The 21,689-nt window shown below is 32.1% G+C and overlaps 1 protein-coding gene across 1 annotated transcript in view; it reads right to left on the bottom strand.

Annotated features, from left to right (window-relative positions):
• Positions 1–21,689, bottom strand: part of RALGAPA2 (Ral GTPase activating protein catalytic subunit alpha 2) — a 387,908-nt gene that overhangs the window by 317,632 nt on the left and 48,587 nt on the right. Inside the window, 4 exon segments of the mRNA XM_074287744.1 lie at positions 3,422–3,537; positions 11,557–11,734; positions 17,953–17,996; positions 20,871–20,928. Of these exon segments, the coding sequence (XP_074143845.1) occupies positions 3,422–3,537; positions 11,557–11,734; positions 17,953–17,996; positions 20,871–20,928 (396 nt within the window).

Genomic DNA, 21,689 nt, shown 5'->3' with positions numbered 1-21,689 from the left:
GCTTCTGGGAGCAGCCTTCGTTTCAGTTCAGAATCATAACACTTATTGGTATGTGTTTTAATACCCCAAATTAAATGTAAGCAATTTGCGAATAAGGCCTGTTCTTTTTCTTAATTGTGGGTACTTAATGTTTGTTACTGTTACTTTTTGGAATTAACTTCTTTCAACATTTATTTAAACTTTATCTTGTAATACATATCCATTACTATGAGCCAAAGGTTTAGAAACTCATTTCTATATCAGTTTCCTAATATTTTTCTAAGTAGTTTAGAATTTTGTGGAAATTCCACAGCTTAAGAGAACCCCTTTCCTTCACTTTATGCTCCCATAGAAGTTATATATATTACAATTTTTATCTTATTAGTGGCACAACATTTAACTCCATAGCGCCTAGCTCTCATATAACACACACCCAAATCAGTACTTGATCATGAGCAAATCATGTGCAAAAGATCAAGGACCACACTGAAAAGATTTGCAATAGATTTTCAATAGCCAACACACTATTTTGGAAATGAGAATGATAATATAATTATAAATCTAGGAGACATGTTAGGGAGAAGCTAGATCAATCTCCTCATTTTATAGATAAGGAAATATAAATCTGGAAAAGTTAATTTGCCCAGAGGCCACAGAACTAGTTTTTGGAAGAAATGGAATTAGAATTGAGACCTGACCAAATAAATTTTTCTTGCTGCAATCCTTTCATTCCTACTTTATGCTACAAAAGCATAATAAAAATTTAAACAGTCATGGTAAAGAGAGAATTATAAAATAGGTGAACTTGTACAGCTCATTTTCAAAAATAATGTTTCAAGTAAATCATTATGACAAAAACTTTTAAACAGAAAACACAACATAAGCAGCTTTATATCTACATACTTCAAATAGTGTTTATACAACCTCTTAAAATATGAAAAATATTTACGTATAATATTTCACTTGTATTTTGCAAAAACCCTATGAAGCAGTTACTCCATGTACAAAATTTCCTCATTTTCCAGAAAAGAAAACTGAAGCTCAAGAGGTTAATTGACTTGCCAGGATCACAATACTAATAAGAATCAGAGGCAAGATTTGAACCCAAGTTTTCCTGACTCCCAGTACACTCCTGATTGTACTAGGCCATCTATCCCTTAAAGAGATCTTAATATTTTAAAAGTATGGCAAAAGTCACAATCTATTCACATGAATTTTAAGTGCTTATTCCTCTGAACACATCTTTTAACTAATTACAAACCTTAAACAGCAATGGCATTCTGCAAATCAGTTTATACTGTGTGTGACTTAGTGATCAACCAAAACATTCACTCAAGTACTCTGCCTCACCAGTATTTAAAGCTTAATGTGAAAAAACACAATCAAGTACAATCCAATGAGGCAAAAATCCAAATAAACCATAGAAAAAACTTTACAGCCATCAAGTATAATGCCAATATAAATTATATAATAGAGCACTCAAAAAAGCAAAATATTTTCCAATAACTGAAATAAAATGATGATTTCAGAAAAAAAATAAGAAGTGATAGAGAACTGAACATAACAGTGTACACAATAACAACATTATAAAGAAAAACAACTCTGAAACTTAAAAACTTTGATCATCAGTCCAAATAACTTATGATGAAGCACAACACCTAACTCCTGACAGAGAAGTGTAAGATTCAAGGTACAGAAAAATAAATACGTATTTTTAACATAGCCACTATGTGAAATTGTTTGCTTGCCTCTGCTTATTTGTGACAAGGTTAGAGTTTTGATTTTGAAATAATCAGATTGATTCTTTGCCTCTTTTTCATTGATCCCATTTACAAAATACTGATTTTGTCCTGTAACTACGTAAATCATGATTCTGTCTCAACTTAATTCAGAAATTTAGTCAGCTGTAATGAGTTCAGTTTATAAATCCAGTTCTCCTATTAACCACTGTTCTATTCTTATGTCAAGGAAATTTGTTACCCTTAAAAGATGCAGATGAATAATAGTGAGTCTGGTCTAGTATCTATACATTAAACTATTCTTCAAGAATGTCTGGTTTATAATCCAAAGAAATCTGGTTTGCTATGTCTATACCTGCTGATGAAGCTAAATTCAAAAAGTAAACATTTCTTAATCATACAGGAAGAAAGGTGTTGTTACTTTAATCTTTAATCCCAATTTCTATACAATCATATATTCTTCCTTCTATGATTCTTCCTTCTTATCAAAATTATAAAAAGTCCTATTAACCCCATAATGGAGCTTTTAGGTCTTATAGTTGTTTTTCTTTATGATGTTGTTAATGAACACATTGTTCTTTTCACTTCTCTCTGCATCAGTTTCTTACTTTGCAGATTTTTTTTTAATCATAATTTTATTTGAGTTATTGGAACATATTTTGTCTTATTGAGTGTTTTATTCTTTAATTTATAATCCCATAACTGGGGAAGCTGAAATCTTACTTATGGTAAAGTCATGTTTTACTAAAAAATTGGCCGTACTTGGAACTTTATGCTTCAGTTTACCTTGTTTTTAATTGCTCTATAGTTTGTGTCTTTCCCTCTCCTCCTTTCCCTCATTTTTCATAACAAAAGTGATCAAGGAAAAAGGGAGAAACAAGAAAGAAAAAAGATTAGGGGGAAGAAAAGATAACTAAAATTTTCTTTAAATGAATACATGAAAACAGAAGAAAGTCAAGAAGGATACCCTGACAAAGTAGTTTTTAAAGAAACAAGCTGAATTTATTACATACTTTTAAAAAATTGGTAGTCATGGTTTCATGTTCAATTCTTTTTTTCCTTTTTTTTGGTCCAAATTTGTATGTGGATGTATTTGTATATGTTTTGGAGGGTGTTTCTTAAGTTCTTAATAAAATATTAAAGTAAAAATCTCATTGAAATGTCAAGTTCTACTTAAATGTAGTGATTATATTGTGAAAATCAAATGTTGATCCTGTATTTTACAAATGATTCCACTCTGTAACTGATTCTATTCTGTAATCTGTTTCACACATCTAAAGTTACAAAATGACAGCAAATGCCTGCTATAATTTATTTGTAAATATACAATATAAATATACAGGAGGAAATGTTATAAAGAATATAAATAAAATTGCTAATATATCAGGAACTTGACAAATCTTTGGAAACCCACAGAGCTAATCATTTTCAAAAATCTATACCTTTAAATTCCAACTTAGTTAAACATTATTTAGCCAAATCTTGGATTTGAATGAGTCGGTTAACATTTAAGCCAAATCTTTCATTTAGAAATAAATAATATAGTTTAGCATACCTTTGTTGAAGCAATTGTATGACATTAATATTAAGACTGCTTCATAACTTATATGTGAATAATGATTGACTGAATTTTGTGAACTAATAACAATTAAAATCTGAGGTAAAATATATAACTATTCAATTGCATAGTATTTTGTTCTTACCTGAATAACCATATATCTCAATAATACTTGAAGAAAAAAGCAGGTTTGATCCTCACCAATTTTTTCAGCCGAGACAGCTGGCAAGAGTGGGGTTATTTCTTCAGGATGTATCTTTGCTAAAATGTGAATCATAATTAAATCTCATTAAAGATAAATTTCAATAAGGTATCAGAAAGCAAAGAATCCAGAGGAATCAATAACAGTTTTTTTAAAAAAAAATAAACAGCTAATCCTATGGCAAGCAGTATGATTTAAATATCTCCCCAGTAGAGAAAAGCTTTACACCATCGTTTCTATTTATCCATTCTTAAGATTCCTAATTTTACTCAGGTAACCAAATCTCATAAGGCCATTTCTTTCACCTTGAAAAATAAGAAATATGACCTTTTTTCTGGTTTTCAGGAGCTAATTTCCCATCCCCTAGATCTCTTCAGATGCTTCCAAACTGAATGCCCTAATGAGTGAAAAGAAATGCTGAGGAAGGTAGTAAAGTTTTCCTGGGGAAGATGAATTTAATAAGAAGTCAATACCAGGGGCATAAATTATTTTTCTTATTACAATGCCTTACATTCTATGAATACTCCATTTTAATTGATCTCTAAAGGCTTGATGTTGATACTCAGACCTGATAAAAGGGCAAGTGGTCGACAGAGAATTACAAAGATGCAATGGATGGAAAGGTCTCCAAAGTAAAAGGATTTTGCTTAATGGAAACGACACTATATAAAGGACCAACATTGTGGCAAAAAAACCACAAAATAAAACAAAAAATGACTTATAAAAAATATATATCTTTTAAAAATTCAGGGCCTACTATGAAGCATTCATTGGTTTCTTCAGTTCAATTCAAAGGTTCTTAAGGCCACAAACTCACTAGCCTTCCAAATCTCATGCTAGTCTGGTTGACTTTAGATCTTTGATCAGCTTCAGATTTCCCTAAGCAATCCTCACTATTCTTCAAAAGATAGCACCAATATTAGTCTCACATGCTACTAGGAATAGGCCTCTCAGAATTTCATCTCATACAGGGCATAAGATATTACAAGTTTCTCCTGATGGCACAAGCCTCCTTGGTCACCCTTTCTAGCATTGGCTGCACTTTCACTTTTTTTCCTTTCTTTCAATGATTGAGGCAAAGAAGTTGTAATTCCCATTGCTCCCCATTGCCACTTCCAGGTTTTCTTCCTACCGCCATCATTCTCCTCTTTTGATGTCCATACAATCCACATCTTCTAATCAATCAAAATTCTGGTTATTTACTAAAGACATTCTCCTTCCTTCTTCAATGAGCTCAATACCTGATTCACAATATTTCTCTCTTCCCCACTGCTGCCCTCATGCAGCCAGACTTCATCAAAAATACTGACACTCAAAACAGCCTTAACATCACTTCCTTTACATAATCAAGAATTCTAAAATCTCTTTAGCTAATCATCATCTATTGGATTTCTTTTTAAATTTTACTTTCAATTCATAGAACAAAATAAGCATTTCCATAACACATTACAATAAAATAAAGATTGCATGTGACACTACAAATCTGCTATGCACAACTTAATATTCCTTCCATGTATACAACAAAATTATTTTCTTCTTTTCCTTTTTTGCTAGAGATTGCTGCCACTAGATACAAATAGATATGTGTGTGTGTACACACACATACACAGACACATATATGTAAAACTATTATATGCATACTTCTATTTATCAATTCTTTCTTGGGCTGTAGAAAGATTTCTTCACATGTCCTTTATTTTTAATTTATGTATTTATAATAGACAAAATGACTTAGTCACTGAAAGTCATTCTTAAAACAGAATTGCTATTACCTGTATACAAAGTCCTCTTAGTTTTGCTCACTTCACTTTTCATCATTTCATGTCTTTTTATCACTGAGTTCATACTTTCTTATAGAATAATAAAATTCTATTGCATTCATATACTACAACCCCATTCCCCAATTGCCAGGGATTCCTTCAATTTCCAGTTCTTTGCCACAACAAAGAGAGCTGCTACATATTCATCCCATTTAAATTTAAAGTTATAATTACTACTTATGAATTTCCCTTCATCTTATTTTTACTCGCTATTTTTTTTTCTTTCTCAGTCTCTCTTTTTTACCCTATTCCTATTACCTTATCTTTTCCCCATTTTATCTACTCCTCCAAGTTCCAGGAGTCCCCCCAACCCCTTAATCTCAATCCACATGCCCCTCCAAAACTCCCTCTTCCTTCTCTTCTCAAATTTAATTTTTGTCCACACTACAACCTCTATCTCTTGACCCCTCAGTTCTCTCTCAGACCATCACTTCTTTGTTAGTGACTCTCCTCTTTTCTTTATATTCCCTATCCTAGTGAAGCAGTTTAACCATACCATCTTCTTCTCTAGAGACCCTTCCAGCACTCCTGCTACCTACTAATACTAATAGGTGCTCTGCAGGGTTCTGTTCTAGACCTTTTTTTCTCTTCATCTATTTTACTTCACACTTTATGATCTCGTCTGCTCCAACGAATCTCATCATGAACATAACCTGTCCAAAATGGAATTCTTGGTCTTTTCTCCTTAACTTTCCTCACCTACAAACATCACTATTTTTCTTCAGGGTCCCAGCATCCTCCCAGTCCTCCAGGCTCCTCCTCATCTCTTATATTTCATATCCAAGATATTGCCAAAATCAGTCAGTTTTACCTCTGTACCATCTTATCTGATACATCCCCCTTTTTCCTCTGATACTATCACCACTCTAACCCAGACCTCATTACCTCACATATAGACTTTTGGAATCGCTTGCTGGTGGCCCTGCCTGTCTCAAATGTCTCCTCACTCCAGTCTGTCCTCCATTCAACAATCAAACTGATTTTTTTAAAAGGCATTTTAAAATACAAAAGATGAAAAAAACAAAATTGAAAGACAAAAAAGGAAAAGATGATTACTAGCTCTACTTTTTTTTTCTAATTAATTCTATTCCTGATCCTTATTATAGTGTTTATGTATACCTTTATCCCTGAACTCTTCTACTTTAATTCTACTCTTCAACTTTGCCTTGCTAATACTTAATATCTGTGTATTATTAGATCCCTCTCATAACCTCTCCTTCCAACTTTATCCCATTCCCATTATTCTAAACACCCTGTCCCACTACCTTAAATCTGCACACTCTACTCTATCCTATTCTTTCTCTCCTTATTACATAAATTTTGGACGGTGCTATAACCTTCATGATATAATGTGTAGGTATGTGTGTTGTTCCCTATTAAACCTATTCCAATTGTAAGTTTTCAGAATTAACAACTTTTGCTCTAAGGTCTCTGTTTAGGCTCTTCCTCTGCACCTCATTCATACAGTATAATTATTATTTTTATTTTTTCCTAGATAATTTTGGTTTTTAGAGTTAGATCAAAGTAAACCTTGCCCCAATCTTTCTTTTGATCTATCCAATTATTAATGTCAATCTGTAACAAACAATTTGCCCTTGAGTCCTTGAAATTAATCTTTGATCTTGACTCTAATATGTTAAGTGCTCTATTAAGTTTGAGTTTGGTGAGACAAAGTCATGAAAATCGGCAAATTCATTTAATGTCTTTTTGTTGGTTTAATATTATAGTTAAAATTTCCCTGGATATAACATTTTTAGTTGCAAGCCTGATTCTTTTGACTGTCAATAAATATTATTCCAGGACTTGTAAATCTTTTATTGTGGCTGCTCACAAATCCCGTACAATTCTAATTTTAACTCCAGCATATATGAACTGGGTATTTTTTTGTTTGTTTCTTGAAGAATTTTCTCTTTGATTTAGGGGTTTCAAAATTTAGCAGTAAGATTCCTGTGTATTTTTCATGCAGTATCTCTTTGAGGTTGTGATTGGTGGATTTTTTCAATTTCTACTTTCCCTTTATATTCTATCCCATCAGGACAATTTTCTTTGATTGTTTATATGTTATTATGTCAAAGTTCTTTTTTTGGTCACAGCTTTCAGGTAGTCCAATCATTCTTATAGTTCACAGTTTCTCTTCTTGATCTGTTCTCTAGATTTGTTGTTTTTCTTCTAAGATGTTTCACATTCTCTTTTTATTTTTTCATTTTTTATATTTTGTTTTGTTATAATTTGATCTCATAGCTTCATGGCTTGTCTTTGCCCAATTCTAATTTTCAAAGACTTAATTTTCTTTGTTACGACTCTGCATCTCGTTTTCTATTTGGTTGACATTTTTTCCATGATCTTGTTTTTTCTTGGATAGTTGGTTTGTTTTATTTTTTTCTTCAAGCTCTCTCATTTGACTTTTGAAGTCTTTTTAATTCCACAAATTATTTTTGGGCATGTTGCCTTCTTTGGGGTAGAAGAGGCTTTTTTTTTTGTTTTTAACTTTACTGTCCTAAAGATGAACCCCAGTCTTCCCTATTCCTATGGTAATGTTCTATGGTTGGGTTCTTTCTTCTTTGCCTGATATTTTTTTTTTTTAAATGAGAACTATTAGTGTGAGCACCTCTCATCCTGGAGGGACGGAAGGATGGGGGATTGTGCCTCTAGCTTCACCTCAGCTCTTCCCCCTGACCTGGAACCCCAAACCAAAAGCTCCAGCCTCCTGGAACCTACAGCCAGCAATATCCCTTCCTCACTGCTTCTGCATTCACTGGGTACGCTGGTTCGTTCTTACCTGGGTCAACATCTCAGTACCACAGCTGAGTGTTCCTAATCAGCAGAGATTTCCTCAGTCTTTTTAGACCCAAACTCCCTATTCCCTGCCACTATCCAAGAGGTGAAAAGTTTCTGTGGTTCAAGCTAAGGCTCCAGCCAAACTCATGGAATAACCACAGGATTCCCTTCCTTTGCTGTTTCTGCAGAGCTAGTCTGGAGGTGTTTAAACTTCACACCAGTTAAAATCCTGTCCTAGAGTCTTTCATACCCTGGTTTTCTCAGGAAGATCCCTGTTCTGCTCCAAGTCTTATTCATTTTTCATAGGTCTATGTTTGCTCTGAGATGCAATTTTGTTCTGTTTGTGGGGGAAACATGGAGAACTTGGAATTTTCTGACCTACTCTGCCATTTTCTCAGTATCCTCCTTTCTAAAGTAATTTTATTAAACTGCAGGTTCACCCATGTCACTTCACACTCAAACTTCAATGGATTCCTATTAACTATAGGATCAAACTCAAAATTGTTCAGTGTCCAAGGCCCTTCATAATATAGAATCTGCTCTGCATTTCTAATCTCCTTACAACTTATGTACTTATACCATGTACTCTTCAACATAATGATACTGGTTTTCTAGAAATTCCCCAATTAATTTGTTAGCCCCAGGTATTTTTTCTGGCTATTTTCCAAGCTTGGAATGCTTTCCTTTTTCTTTTTTATCTCTCAGTTTCTGGTTTCCTTTAAATCCCACCTTAAATTCTATCTTCTATAGGAAACTTTTTGATGACTCTTAATTCTACTGCCTTTGCATTTCCTTTAACTTAGCCATAATGTGTTTGTGCACATTTACTTCTTTCTTTTCTTCCTTCCTGCATCATGAGCAACTGGAGGGCAAGCACTGTCTTTTCTCTCTCTTTGTATCCCCAGCACCTAGCACAGTGCCTATCATGTAATAGGAACTTTAAAAATGTTTACTAACTAACAAATCCTCATCTCTATACCAAAGATAATTGTTTCCAGCTCTGACTTCTCTAAACTCTAGTCTCATTATTTCTAACTGCCATCCAATTTTTTTTCTGCCTAGATATTTTACTATATTTCAAGCTAAACATAACAGAAAATTTATCATCTTTTCCTCTCAAAATCTGTGGCATTCCCTAAATTCTCTGTTATCAGTGTCACACAGATTTAAAATCTTCAAATTATTACTACAAACTGAATGTCTGACTCTTTCCTATCCTTCATGCCTCCATACCCAATTAGTTGCCAAGATGTTTGTTTTACTGCATCTCTGTGCCTATCTGTCTCTGTCTCTACCTTTTTCTTTCCTGTCTTCCCCATTCCCACTAAAATCATCTAAGTCATACCCTTATCATTTTTTTTCTTTTTTTGCGGAGGATTTTAAAAGCCTCAACTCTTTCACCTATTGCTTCTACCCTCCCCGATCCATCCTTGACACTACTGCCCAAGTAATCTTCCTAACAATACCGCTTTCATCATAACCGTCATCTACTCAAAAATCTTCAATGGTTTCCTACTGCCTACACCTAAAGAAAATATAAGTCTATTTTATCCTGATATTGAAGGTCCTCTAGGAATACTTTCAATCTACCACTATTCCTTTTCACTGTATTTTAATCTAACTGTATGATATATCATATAGTATATTATCCTACCTTCATCTGCTTAAATTCATGCCATTTTTAGTCCTTAAAACAGCCTCCACTCTTCTCTCCACCTAATGAAATTTTATCTCAAGCAGCACTTCCTCTATAAAACCTCTTGATCCTCGAATAGAAAATGCAATTTCTCTTCTTAAATTTCTAAAAGCATTTTGTTTGGCTCATTCTTTTGTACTTTTTTACATTATGCTCATATTATAGACATTAAGAAACCTCACTAAAACACCCCATTTCTTCATTCTAGATCTTTAAAAGTAAGAATTCTGGTTCTTAAAGGTAGGAATGGTATCATATTTATCTTTGTATCATGATGAACTGAACTGAATTACAAAGTTCAGTTTGACAGGCAGTAGTGGCAGCAACTGTTTAAATCAGGAAATACAATGCTAAAAAACAATTTCAGTTAAACTATTCAAAATATGAAAGCTTATAATTTTTCAATATATTTATAGTTTCATATTAGAATCTATTCTCTCTATTAAAAAAATATTGTTCACTCTAACTGAAGGAAAAAAGTATTTACTAAATGCTTTCTCTGTGGAAAGCACTACATTAACCACAAACTTATATGTAACACATATAAACATATATATACGTAACCATAAACATTATTATGATATATATTCACCTATATTGTGGTAGGTGAAAGATGAAATTGACTGAGGAAACAAAGGTTTGGGTTTCTGAGCAAAGTGTCAATTCCCCAATAAATTAGTTTCAGTGTTTCTTCAGTTTTAATACTGGACCCCAAAAATACAGGAGATAGCAGATTTTTATGCATTAAAAACAATTAATAAATAAGACCAATTAGTTAAAAAAAAAAAAAAAAGAAAAGCAATTAACCTGGATGTAAAATTAGGTTATCTGATATGTAACTGGAGGAAAGATTAGGGACTTTCCAAGTTATAAGGAGAGCAAACAGATGCAATTCTCTGAAATCAGAAAAAGAGCTATCTCACTTTCCCTGGGAGTCTGTATTCAATCAAAGGAACATGAAAAAAAGATATATAACTATGAGAAAATTCCTTTCATCATTCTTCAGCTCTGACCAGATTTCTGTAGGGCATAACCTAAGTTTTTAGTTAAGGATTGCTAAGAAGCAAATAAAGGAGGATCCAACTTCCTAGCCACACAAGGTTAAGTTCAAACAATGCCATATAATTTTGTCATGATTCTCACGATGAACAAAGTTTTCTCATGAGACAAAAATTGGGCTATACTCATAATTGAATAGGAAGGGAATTGAACTAAGTCCAGAACTGAGTCACAAGATGGAGTCTGTATGATCCATTCAATTGCTTCATAAAGGATTAATGTCTCTACAATTAAAAAAAAAAAAAAAAAAAAAGATATTCTTCATTTTGACTGACCGAATGAATGAATGAATGAATGAAAAGGCATTTTTTAAATGCTTTCCATATGTACATCATTATCCTGAAGGCTGGGGACATAAACAGAAAAGTGGAACAGTCACTTCTCTCAAGGAGCTCAAATTCTACTAGGAATAGAAACTCAGATTTCAACTGCAAGTTCAATATAAAGGCTCAGTGGTCCTTGGTAGCCAGGCAAATACCAATGCATCTTATTCAGTGTCATTTCCATGTATAATATCACAAGCATTTCTAATGTTGATGGTACCAAGGGCTTTACTGGTGTAAACTTTCTTTTCTGGGTCTTCAATAGCCATCTTTAAATCCTTATAGATTTTGTTATTGTAGAATCTACCTTTCACAAAAAAGAAGGGCTTATGATTTATACCTACAAATTAAATTATTTCACAAATTTAAAGGATAAATTCAACATTTAGTAATATTACTTACTATCAGATGAAAAAGGAGTGGGATTTATAAGTGTATCAAGTGTACAGGGACCTCTTGAAGACATGATTGCTGGAAATCCAGGTACAAGGCAGGCAAAAATTAGTACCTGCTCTTCTGCACAATTTGTCTGAAGCGCCTGAAGCCATAGAAGATACAACCGGATTCCTTCACATCTTATCTAACAAAAAACAAAAATATTTTTAAAAATTATTCTTAATGTAATATCATCACAGTTTTGTAACAAAAAAAATAAGATAAATGAAACTTTATAAAAACTAATACTATTGGTAATAAACAAATGCTACTAAGAAATAAAGCATACTGGCCAATTTCCTTGATCATCTGAGAAAAATAGTGGCAAATATAAACTACCTCCTCCCTCCAATTAAAACTATAATTTGTTTAACCTAAAAGTAATTATTTAAGCTAAACTACAAATGTGTATGATACTCTGAGAATTCACATTTCAAAAAAAAAAATGAAGATATTACAATAAAAATCTAACTCAACAAGATCTGGAAAAATTTTTCTATTCTGCTGTTTTTATTTACTTATTTCTTCCCACTGTATACTAAGGATGGATAACAATAACCTATTAGAATGATGCTGAACACCATCTTAAGCAAAAGGTCGCCTTTGTCTTCCTCTAAACTTGTTTTTTCTAGTTTACAAAATCCCATCTCTCCATTCTAACAGACAAATCTTAGTAGAAGTTATAATAAAAATCATAGTTAAGTAGTTAGACATAATACAATTTCTATTTATATAGTGCTCTACAGTTACAATCCATCAACTATTTCATCCTCATAACACTCTTTTAAGTTATTTAGTGGAAATATTATTTTACAGATGAGGAAATTGACCAAAAAAACTACAATAGTTTTTCCAACATCATACAATTATATGTGAAAGATAAATAAATACAAATGACTCAAGTCCAGGGCTCTCTCTACACTGATCAACTTATCTGCTGCATGTAACACTATTGTCTCTCCTTCTGGAGACTCTCTTCTCTAGACTTTGAGACAGCTTGCTACTCCTTTTCTCTCTTCCACTAATCCTGATATTTCTATTTTCACATCTCTCAGGTCTGATCACTTTTCTTCATATACAAAATTAACATCATACTACAGGCAATTATAACCTCACCTAGTTAATTAAAGCAGCCTAACTAGTCACTTTGCTGTAGCCTCTCCATTCCAATACATTCCAATAACTTCTGTCAAAGGGAAATCCCTTAAGCACACATCTTCACTGTGTAATTCCTCTACTCTGCTAGTTCTACTTACTTCCTATTGCTTCCAGGATCAACTCTAGACTTATTGGCTTGGCTTTTAAGCCCTTCAAATTCTGGTCCCTATCTTTCTAACAAGATGGAATTTATTCCTCCTCCCATATTTAGCAATCCAGTCAAACTGGCTTTTTCTTTAGATTTCACATATAACACCATCTCTTAACTCTATGCCTCTGTATCTGTATGCACTCTCTCCTTATCTCTACTTCACCACCATAGTTTCTATCTTCCTTTAAGATACAGTTAATGGGGCAGCTAGGTGGTGCAGTGGGTAGAGAACGCCAGTCGTGAAGTCAGGAGCACTTGACTTCAAATTTGATCTCAAGACACTTAACACTTCCTAGCTGTGTAACTTGTAACCCTGGGCAAATCACTTAACCCCAATTGCCTCAGGAAAAAAAAAAAAAAAAAAAGATGCAGCTAAGCACCATTTTTTGTATAAAGCTTTTCTTGATTCCCCCTAATTTGCATGTTATATGTATATGTTGATTAATTAACATTACATTTTTATTACATAAATATATACTTGCATATCATATATGAAAAAATATATGCATTTAAATTAATTTGTCTAGTCCTTCAGAATGAAAGCTCATTATGAATAGGTACCACTTAATTCTTTGGACTTGTACTTCCAATGACTTGCATAATACCTGGTATAAGAAGAGAACTGTAACCATTCAAAGGAGTTTGGTCTCTCCATTCACATAAGATCAAGTGGATGAGAAATATTTTCTGTTTAAAGTTCAGCACCTTTTTTTCCCCAAAAAACTAAGTATATCTCAGCAATGAGTTGAGTCCAAAGTTGAACAAGAGAAGATCAATCTAGATAGCTTTTGGAAAAATTCAAACCTCCTTTACTGATTCCAATCTTTCCATGAAAATAAAAGGTTTATATTTTCAATAGTAACTTACCTTTTTTTTTTTTTTCAGGAACACTATTTATTTGGTTAATAATTCATTTTTAGCAATTCAATTACAGAAAATTATAATGCTGGTTACAAATATACTCAATATGGTTTAATAGTTACAAATAATGTTGGGCACTATAAGTCTGAGCAAAGTATTATATAAAAAGTTATTTTTTGATACAATAGAATGAATCATCTTTAAAATCTAGTAATGACCTAGGTATGTCTATATAAATTACTGTGGACTACAATAGTAACTCTCGATTGATTGACATACTAGATAACTATGCAACTGCCTCCAAAGAATTAATAGTAATCATTGCACAGAAGAATGAAGAACTAAACAGAAGATGTGAACAAGATGCAATATATAATCAAAATGAAACTCTGAAGAACAAGAATAAAAGACATTATCAAGGAATTATAATAGGAAGAGAAGATGAGGTGATCACATGGCAAGAACAAAGGTTAGTATCTGGATAGCTAACGTGTATAAATGCTATCTTCAGGATGTCAGATGAATACAAAGAGATGCAAAATGTTATGTGGACCCTGTGTGGGGAAATTTTGAGAGGATGTAATAATAAGCAAGAATCCCACAGGACATATATGCATGTATGGGTTAACCGTCCATATGGCTGATGGAAATTTCCAAATCACTGAATCACATGACCAATTAACTCAAATTAAATGAAGATAAGGAACATTTATTTAACACCTTTCAAAAAACAGGTAATGAGAACTATTCTAAGAATGGGGATATAAAGGGTTAAAAATTAATCCTGCCCTCAAGAAGCTGACAATTTAATGGGGAAAACAATATATAAAAGCTACATACAAAAAAGATATACACAGGATAAATTGAAAATGATCTCATGGGGAAAACACTAGCATCAAGTTTTTCTGTTTCCATTTAAAAGATAAATATGTTAAGGATAAAGTCCAACTGACATTTTACTTACCCTACCAGAAGGATAACAACCTTTAAATTGCTCTAATTACTATATTTCATTAAAACTCATGGTTTAAAAGACACAAGCCATTAAATCCCATTGACATGCTCTTACACATTTTTTTACACTTTTCCCATCTTTGCTTTCTACTGATACTGGGTCTCCTTCTGCTATTTATGTCAGAATTATGAAGCTCACCTACTTTCTATCAGTACAATAGTGCCCCAAACTGGAGCCAGTCAGCAAAATCTGGAGAGGATTTTGAGACACTTTATTTTAAAGAGATCATTTTATTCATACCAAAAAAAAAAAAATAACCCTACAACAACTGCATAACAGAATACTGAAGAACAGAAGGATCACAAGTGGGAAAGAAATCAGTAGTAAAAAGAGCCTTGGAAAGAAGAGTACTTCAGGAAGAAAAAAAAAAATGAACAGCCTACAGCCTACATTTCAATTGAGATAAATTCATATCCCAGGTTATAGTCAGTATTTATGAGATACTAAACATAATATATACCGATTGTATAAGACTTTAAGAAAGCCTTCTCTTTATATCATCCATAATGAATTTATAAAAGTTAACGTGTCAAGTTTTAAGCTACTGTGACTTTTAAAAATGATTAGCCATGTGTTGAATTACACTCAGTAAAATGCTGGTCAAAAAGTAAGTGAATATCAATGTTTCTAGACTATAATCCAGCCATCATCAATCGGTATATGCTTTTGAAGAAGACATTCATTTTAATATAAACCTAAGAAAAGCATCATCAGGAAGGTAAATCTGTTTCAAAGTAATCTAGTTTTCCAGAGCTTTTCAGTCTGTCCATAATGTCACCTTTCTTCATCAGTCTATGGATAGAAGTCTTTCACAAAAAAAGTACTGCATCATAACACCTTAAAATCCAAGAATGTTAGTGTAAAAAAGGAATCAAAAATTTTGTCTCATCTAAATCCTCATTTGAGATAAGAAAACTGATTCTAAGAGTTTAAGAGAGCTATCACACAAGGACAAAGTATGAACTAAAACTTCAGTCTCTTAGCTCCTAAAATCCAATACAATTTCTACTATACTCAATAAAACTAAAATACAGATTATCACAGAAATTTACCTATGAAATAAAAATATTAACATTCTTTTTCATAAATGTCATTGATTAGCAATATACCAAATTAGAATAATATTTTTAAAAGTTTGTTGAAACAATAATTTTAGCAAAGTAGCAGGATATAAAGTAAATCCACATAAATCATCAGCAATCCTATATGTTACAAACATATACATATATACACAAACATATACAAACAAAATGCTGTGAGATAGTAAAAAAAAACAACAGACATATATGTATGTATGTACACACACACACACACACCCCACACACACCCCTCATTTAAAATAACTCTAGACAGTATAAAATACCTTGGGAGTATACCTGCCAAAGCAAACCGAGGAAGTATATAAACAAAACTATAAAAAAAAAATTTATTCAAATAAAATCAGAATTAAATAATTGAAGAACGATTAACTGTTCATTGGCAAGGCCAATTTAATAAAAATGGCAGTTTATCAAAACTAATTTATGTATTCAATGCCATCCCAGTTAAATTACAAAAACAAACAAACAAAAAACCTTTTTTTTGCTGAATTAGAAAAAAAATAATGAAATTCATTTGGAAAAATATGGTTAAGAATATGAAAGGAAATAATGAAAAAATGTAGAGGAAGGAGATTTAGCAGTAAGACATCTTAAATTATGTTATAAGGCAGTAATCAAAACTATCTGGTACCGGCTAATAGAAAGATAAATCAATGGAACAGAACAGATGTACAACTTACAGCAGCAAGTAAACATAATAGCCTTGTAACTTACACATGTAAAGACTTAAGATTTCACAATAAGCATTCATTGTATGGTACAAATTGTTGGGAAAACTGGAAAGTAGTATGGCAGAAACTGGGCATAGAGCAATATCTTACACCATTTACCAAGATAAGGTCAAAATGGATACATGACATATATAAAGAGAATTATTACAAGAAAATTAGAAGAACATGGAACATATTACTTACCAAAGTTATGAATATGTGAATAATTTATGAATAAACAAGAGATAGAGTAAAGTTAGGTATAAAATTAGGTATAAAACCAGAATTATCTGGTTACATTAAATTAAGAAAGATTTTAAACAAATAAAAAATGTAACCAAGATCAAAAAGAAAGCAGAAAATTAGGAAGCAACTTTTACAGACATTTTATCAGATAAAAGTCTCATATCTAAAATATATGAAGAACTTATAAGATCTGTAAGAATATGAGTCATTTCCCCAAATGAAAAATGGTCAAAGAATATGAATAGGCAGTTTTCCCATAAAGAAATTAAAACAATTTATAATCATATGGGAAAAATGCTCTAAATCACTACTGATAAGAGAAATTCAAATTAAAACAAACTTGAGGTGTCATTTTACACCTACCAGATTGGTTAAAATGATAGAAGAGGAAAGTGACAAATGTTGGAGGGGTTGTGGCAAAATTGGGGTACTAACTCAGCGTTGGTAGAATTATAAACTGATCCAATCATTTGAGACCAATTTGGAATTATGCCCAAAAAATTATTATAAACTACCCTTTGACCCAGTAATAGAACTACTTGGTCTATTTCCAAAGATGATTAGGGATGAAAGAACAGAACATATATATTCTAAAATGTTTACAGCTGTTCTCTTTGTGTTGACAAAGAACTGGAAATTTCAAGGATGCCCATCAAGTGGGGAATGGCTATTCAAATTATGGTATAAGAATGTGATAAAATATTACTGATGATAAATAAGAAATAATAAGCTCTAGGATTTCAGAAAAACATGGAAAGATTTGCACAAAATAATGAAGAGTGAAATAATTACAACAAAATAGCACACAGTAATAGCAGTAGTATTCTAAGAACAACTTTGAGCAAATAAACTATTTTGACTCTTAAAAACTTATAATACAACTATTATGAATGCTATATATTTGAAAGGAATAACAAGTTGTACATAGTAGATGTACAGTATCATATGCAATCATTTTTTTATTTTACTATATTATGGAAAAGTTTGTTTTATTCCAAAAATTAAAATTTTTTAGTTAAAAAAATATATAAAATCATATTTATGGTGAAATTTAAAAAATTATACTTTAGAGAACTGATGACATTAAAAGTTTGAGATTCTGCTTTCATCAGAGATAAATACCTTAATAGAATTTCCAGTGTGCAAAAGCTTCTTTAGAGTGGATCCTAAAATAAAAAAACACATGCATTTGTAATACGGGAATTCACACATAAAGTCAATGTCTTATAGCAATAACTTAAGTATTTAAAATGGAAACAGCAATAGTCTTATTAAAAGAATGCTAGATCTAATAAACAATGAAAAGAAAAAGAAAAGCAGTTTGATTCAAACCCAACCAAAGATAAAAGTTAATATTAAAAAAGAGTGACCTTCAGAGATGAATACCTGCTGTAGACAGAGAGACCTTTTAAGATAATTCCATTTTAATTATGTAACTTATGAAAGTATTTGATATGACAGTAATCTATTTAACCACATTGGATTTTATGTAGTACTTATCTCCCGTTAGGACCTGAGTTCAAATCTGATCTCAAACATTTAACACTTCCTAACTGTGTAACCCTGGGCAAGTCACTGAACCCCAATTGCCTCAGGGGGAAAAAAAAGTACTTATCTCCTATTATGCATAAAAATGAATGATAAATAAATCTCCAAAGGAAAAAACAAATTAATGTTCAAAGTCAACTAATGTTGATAGACACAATTTAAAGACATTAAAACTTGTGAGCTGTTTTGTTAGCAACAATATCCACAGTTGTGGCCTGAGTTACATTATTAAATTGGAAAACATAGAATCTTGGTGATGAGTACTGAAACTTACAGGCCAACTTCCCCAATAAAATGAGGGAACTTTTTGTGCTACATCCCAGTAAGTGTAGAAAAAAAAAATCTTCCTGGCCATAATCAACAAAGACACTGGTGATAAAAAAACAAAAATGAATCTCTGTTTTTCCTCAAGGGGAAATGTACATATCTAAGAATATGGAGAGATAAATAATCCATTTGGAAAAGAAGGCAGTTTGGAAAGATCATGTAAAACAGAGACTCAGTAAAGGCAGTAGAGATTCTGTAAGGGATATACAGGGGACTGAGAGCATTTTTGTAATTGTATCCCTAGTTTTTTAACACAGTACCTAACACAGAATAAGCATTTTAATATTTTGTCAATCATTCATACTACTTTGGGGCTTTTAAGACAATTACATATGGCCAGTTATCATTTTTTTCCTTTCCATAGGTAGCAGACATGTCTCACTGACATTGTTAAGTAACCATTTCTTAGAACCTTAGTATAGAGCAAAATTTTATAAAGCATATGACCAATATATAATTAGTCAATGAAATCTGATAGCCTCAATTCTGTATAATCATTAACTACCTTTTCATTTGTTTAATTTCATTATCTATATGAACAATTATCAACATTTAAATTTACTAGCATGTAGATTTCTTAAATTAAAATGATTTACTTTAAAAAGTACATTCAGAGGACATCATAGTAAATTAAGTTTTGATATAATTCTAAATTTATTCATGCTAAGAGGGAGCCTACTTATTTTCAGAAATTTCAAAGTGCTATCTGAAGAAAATGTGTATGGTTTTTCCATAAATTATACAAACAAAAGTGAAGAAAGATTATATTTAGTGAAGATGAAAATATTAATCTCTCATTCTAATTTGCTCCTGGTTTATGAATCCAAAACCTATGAGAAATATCACAAATCTTGATGTCTATTTTCCCCCCTACATTTTGCATTGGGATTTGAAAAGAATAACTTCAAGAAGTAAAATTTTTAAAAATTGTATTTCAAGCATGGCAGCTAGTTATGTCTTTTACATGCTTATAGTTAAGCTTCCTCTCTTACTTTTGGTAACCTATTGCAAGTATATGCTACCTGCAGTATATCAATCTATATCTATAAATGTAGATTATTTAGAGGATGCAAAATGATAGATACTATTACTACTGTAAAAATATTTTTTAAGTCCTGTATGTTTTATAATGTGCGATATGCTATTAGATGCTACATTTATTTAAGTAAAAATCTATCACTTCCTTGCAGAGTTTAAAAATAAGTATAAGAGAGTTATCTGGAGTGTATCATCATTGTTTCAAAGCACTTAGATCATTAACTAAACAAATAACTGCAATACTACAACTGAAAAACACCAGACATTGCAGCAAGGAAAAAAAGGAAAACATTTTTTAGAAAAGTGAAAATGGCAAAAAGCATTTATTAAATATGTCCATGTTAGAGCAGCTAGGTGGTGCAGTGGAAAGAGCACCAGCCCTGAAGTCAGGAGAACTTAAGTCCAAATCAGGTGTCAGACACTTAACATTTCCTAGCTGTGTGACTCTGGGTAAATCACTTAAACCCCAATTGTCTCAGCAAAAAAAAAAAAAAAAAAAAAATCCATTTCATAATCATTGCATTAACAAAATGATATTCTATTACCTACAGTCCAAAATTCTAAAAGTGACAAACCTCTCTTCTTCCCACATTACTTTGTTTTTTCTTATAATTTTTATATCCTATATCATTAAAATTACAAATTCAAGAATTTAGAAGCCAAATTACTGAGCTTGTAAAAGTGGCTTACATAATACGCAGTGGTAGCTTTCTTCTTATTAAGTGCAATTTTCTTCACGGTAAGTGCTATCTAAATGTTAGCTATTATTATAGTTATCATATCAAATTCATTCATTGCTACCACATCTCAAAATGTTCAAAACTGGGAATAGTGGTAAGCTGAATATGTGTTGATGAGGGGAGGAGAAAGTAGTATTCTTTTTTTTTTAACAAGGATTCGGGTATTTATAATTTGTCTAAAGAAAGTAATTTAGGAAAAGAAGAAAACATTTCTAAAATTGTCCGGAATCTAAAAATCACTTGTCTTTACGCTCCACCTGCAGGATAAACAAACTACTTTTAACACTATTATTCAGTATAAGTAAGTTCTCTTCATGAAGCTAATTTGAAATTTTAGCAGGAGGAAGAAATTTGTAGTATTAGAAATTTTAAAAAATATAATCTTACCTATGCTGTGATAATGCCATCGAAAGAAAATCCTTTCAGGTAGTAGTTGCAAGATTTTCTGCATAAAACAAAAATATTAGTTACTTTTTAAGATATGGGAAACTAGGCGATAAAAGCAATTTGGTTAAGTATAAAGTTGCAAAATAATATTAAAAGTAAATATTATTTCAATCAATATTATTTCTTCTGTTTAAAAAGCAAACTTGATACTTTTTCAAGGATCACAGATCAGTTCCACCTCAGACACATTGTTACCATCATTAACCTGAAGCTATTAATGGTGTATCTCAAACCAGATGTCCCATAGATATCTTAAATACATGTCCAAGTTTGATATCATTATTTTCCCACCTACCCATCCCTTCTTCCTATCTTTCTTATTATTTTGGAGGGCACCCAAACTTGAAATTACCCAAACCTGAAATCTAGATATCATTTGGGATTCTTCATTATATAACTGCAAAGGTCTGGTCTAGCTCCTCTTGTCAGGATAAGCAAAAGTCCTTGCCCCACGTTGGGCGCCAAATGTAGCGTGCTGTCGTCTCCAGAAGCTGCTGGATCGCTCTCTGGGAAGAGATCTGCTGTGTCTACTCAAATCTCTCAGACAGATTCTTCTTCCTGTAGTGAACCGTTGTCTCCACGCAGTTGCTGTTAACTCTTGTCCTTAGAAGTGACTTCCCTTCCTGCAGAGAGCCCCGTCAAGCCTGATGCAATGCAGAGTCTTTCTTCTTGAATCCTGGCTCTGAATCTCCTCCAGCTCTTATCCTTCTCCAGGCCGATCTGCTCTCTGCGCCCAGTGCTGTCTCTTTTTATCCTCCC

The sequence above is a fragment of the Sminthopsis crassicaudata genome, chromosome 2 (assembly GCF_048593235.1).
Source record: "Sminthopsis crassicaudata isolate SCR6 chromosome 2, ASM4859323v1, whole genome shotgun sequence".
Taxonomy (NCBI): domain Eukaryota; kingdom Metazoa; phylum Chordata; class Mammalia; order Dasyuromorphia; family Dasyuridae; genus Sminthopsis; species Sminthopsis crassicaudata.
This window is presented reverse-complemented; position numbering and strand designations above follow the sequence as displayed.